Here is a 3,637-nt window from a genome sequence, read left to right as displayed (position 1 = left end):
CAGAAGCAGCTCTTGCTCCCCAGCCTAAGGTGTCAGTGAGAGAAAGGGGCTGTTTTGTAGCAAATCCTCTTTGAAATTCATGTCAGAACTGGCTCTGCCAGAACTTACTTGCCAAATCAGTGAGCCCTACTCAGCCGGGTGCCTCAGCTCTGTGTTATCAAACAGGGCTCCAGAGATTTCAGGGAGATGAAGGTGTCTGGTTGAGCTCTGTCTCTAATACCCATCCCCTTACAAGAAGCAGGTCCAGGGGGACTTTGGCAGCTCTCGTGCCACAGGAGGTGTTTCTGGGCTTGTTGTGTTCCCCCTGGACACCCCGGCTCTGTGCTGACCACCATCCTTTCCCTGTGCCCTCCCCAGAGCAAGCTCCACATGGAGGGTTTCCGCAGCCTAAAAGAGGGCGAAGCTGTTGAATTCACCTTCAAGAAGTCATCCAAAGGTTTGGAGTCCATCCGTGTGACCGGCCCGGGGGGCGTCTTCTGCATCGGCAGCGACAGGAGACCCAAAGGCAAGAGCCTCCAGAAACGCAGATCGAAAGGAGACCGGTAAGGGGTGGCTGGGGCTTGATCCGAGGCAGGATCCGAGTTCTGCGGGCACCAGGAGCTGCCCGGCACTCTGCCCACGTCGTGGGGTTGGGCTCGGATCTGGCGGGGCGGGCAAGCAACCTTTCCTCTGGGAAAGTGCCTTCCTTTGGCAGTTAATGAGTGGCAGATGCAGCTTGGTGGGGAAAGGGCAGCAAACCAGCAGTGAAAGGGCAGAGGTCAGGGACACCCCGGGCGGCCGCTCTCCTCGTCTAGGGGAGCTGCGCTGGGCAGGGGTAATTTTCTTGAAGAGAAACCCTTCCTTGTGGGAAGCAAATGGCCGGACGTCCTGGCAGCATCTCCCACGGTTAAACTGGGAGCCTCGGGGCAAGTTTCTGGCCAGCCCTTCTTTGTCCCTGCTCTTCTCTCCCATCCTCTCCATCCTGGCTGCACGGGGATGCCTTGTTCTGGCTTTCCTAGAAGACACTATCCTCCCTACCTAGCTGCTCTCATAAGCAGGTTTTAAAATTATTCAGAAAGGAATTAGGAAACGAAAGGCAAAAGCAAAGGTTCATGGCTGTCCTAGACAGACACAAGGCAGCGCCCTCCACCCACATCACTCTGGTGGGAAGGTGGAACCTGAGGAACGAGCACTGCAAGGGTACAGCTGTGAGAGAAGCCACGTTTGGGGTGGTCCCTACACTGATGGTCACGGTCCCTTCAACTATTCTTGGGGCTGGGGGGCTGTTGGTCATCCGACTGCCTGCTTCTGCTCTGCCACGAGCTTTTGGTCCATAGTGTGTAACCCTGGGTGCGGGGTCTGTAGACACAGGAGCCAAAACCCAGAATGGAGCCAGAGGGGTGGAAGTCCCCAGTTTTTACCCTGCGTTTGGTTGGTTTCAGTGTGGGGGTTTGCTGCCATCTCCTGGGTACCAGCAGCACCACTGGGCTGAGTCCAAACTCACCGTGCTGGAGCTGGAGCTCTGCGGGGACCAAACCCAGCCATCTGCTCCTAGAGAGCCAACTCCCCATCCCTGTAGCGGCCAGGCCATTCTGAGTCGAGTTTTGGCCTCAAAGCCATAATGGATCCCCAGCAGCATCCCACTTCATTTTATTTCTCCTCCCCGAATCTCTCTCCTTCTTCCCCCTCCTCCATCCCCGCAGATGCTACAACTGCGGCGGGCTGGACCACCAAGCTAAAGAGTGCAAGCTCACGCCGCAGCCCACACCCCCCGCCTCAGCCCAAGAAATGCCACTTCTGCCAGAGCATCAGCCACATGGTCGCCAACTGCCCCGCGAAAGCACAGCAGTCCCCCAGCTCCCAGGGAAAACCTGCCTACTTCCGAGAGGAGGAGGATATGCACGGCTCTGCCCTCCTCCCCGAAACCCGGGAATGATGACGGGTGGCAGGGAGGGGGCTTCCACCGGGATTGAAAGGCTTTGGCAAGGCAACGGGCAGCCACAAGGGCTCGGTGGAGGGAGGACGCAGTGAAGGACCCGGGAGGGATGATGGCAGTGCTAACGATGGGGAGCTGGGGTCCCCGCACAGATCTTTTCCCCCTGCTCCCAGCCTGGGAAAAGTCCTGCGTTAATCGGGATGGCTCATTCCAAAAATAGAGAAAGCAGCACCCAAAACACCTCTTCCACCTAAAAACCCCACCAACCGTATTTGATTGACTTTATTCTCTCCCTAAACGAAGCCAGGCAGTAGTGTCTCTGGGAGGAGGAGCAGAGAAGCAACACCTCAGGGAGGAGCTCAGAAGCAACACCTCAGGGAGGAGCTCATGGTTCCTTGTTCTCCTGAGCTTCAAACAGGCAGTGGCACAGTGTGGATGAGCTGGGGAGGACCCATTCCCGTACCTGCCCCATCCCTGTCTGCCCCAAGGAGGGAGGCTGAGGTGGGAAGGCTGGCTGCAGAGCGCTGGGGAGATGCTCATGGGCTGGTCCTATGGGTCCCTCTGCTCCTTGCAGCTTCTTACTCACAGGGCAGTGTGAGGATTTGCCGTTTTTCTGTGATCACCACACTGCTGAAACCAGCAGAGCCTGTATTTAGGCTCAGTCTGAAAGGAAATGAGGCATCTCTCAGGGGTTGCTTGCTGCCTGCTTGTGGGCCTAGAGGATATCATGTCAAAAGAAAAACACTATTTTATTTTTTTTCACCTCTAAGTCTCCCCCAGTGCGAGGCCAAAGAGCACAAGGTCCTTTAGGAGCCAGCTCTTCCCCTCCAAGGCTTCTCCCTGCCTCCAAAACGCGGAGCTGGGGAGCGGGAGGGCTTCATGGAGTAGAAATGCTCTTTGTTAGAGCGGGGCAAAACTGGCTCCCAGGGCTGTTCCTGGCAGCGTTTCCCTCGAGGCTGTGTATCCAACCCACTCAGGGCTGAGGCACGTGCAGTTGGTTTCATCCGTGGTTTAATCCAGATGCTGTCCCACCTGGGTCTTCCCACAGGCTCTGGATCAAACCCACACGGGATAAAAACACGTTCTCTGCTCCTCCTGCCCGCCCGACGCTCCAGAAACCGGCGGCTCCTGGGCTGAGCCTCCCCAGGGGCAGAGGAAAAGCGTACCCCAGGTTGTTAGCGGCTGCTGTCCTCCCTCCCCAACCGGTCCCCCTAAGTCTTGCCTTTATTTATTGCTCCCGGTGGACAGTCCCTCTCCTGGGGCAGCCCCCCACCGGCTGTGCCGAAGCCAACACCAAGTGAAACCTGCACTAGGACGTGCGTGAATGACGTATCTTTGGGTTTGTCTGTCGTCTCTGTTTTGGGGTTTGGGGTTTTTTGTTTGGTTTTTTTTTTTATTATAAATATTCTGGGTTTGTATTTTTGTATATTTTAATCTTTAAGAAAAGGAAAAAAAAAAAAGAGAGAGAGAAAGGACATAATTCCTGCAACTTATTCTCAGGTATTCGAGCAATCTCAGGGATAAAATGCCTCTGTAGCCCAGTGCTGGACAGAGAGGAGGATTTTTTTCTAACAGCACAAAGACGTGACGAAGTTTGTATTGGAAGTGTAGATCTACCTCACTGGATGTTCTCCAGGTGGACTGACATGTTGTCGAGCTTTTCAGTTGTGTTTTTTGCTATGTTTGGGATTTGTTTTCTTTTTAACTGTATTTTAATAGAGT

The 3,637-nt window shown here is 54.9% G+C and overlaps 1 protein-coding gene across 1 annotated transcript; it reads left to right on the top strand.

Annotated features, from left to right (window-relative positions):
• Positions 1–357: 357 nt before the first annotated feature.
• LOC104278014 (protein lin-28 homolog A-like) lies at positions 358–1,915 on the top strand (the record flags this gene model as incomplete). Its single annotated transcript, XM_009874856.1, is given in 3 exon segments — positions 358–542; positions 1,683–1,749; positions 1,751–1,915. Coding segments are annotated over 3 exon segments (417 nt in total), but the record flags the coding sequence as incomplete, so codon positions are not given.
• Positions 1,916–3,637: the final 1,722 nt, after the last annotated feature.

The sequence above is a fragment of the Apaloderma vittatum genome, unplaced genomic scaffold, assembly GCF_000703405.1.
Source record: "Apaloderma vittatum isolate BGI_N311 unplaced genomic scaffold, ASM70340v1 scaffold24428, whole genome shotgun sequence".
NCBI classification, from domain to species: Eukaryota; Metazoa; Chordata; class Aves; order Trogoniformes; family Trogonidae; genus Apaloderma; species Apaloderma vittatum.
This window is presented reverse-complemented; position numbering and strand designations above follow the sequence as displayed.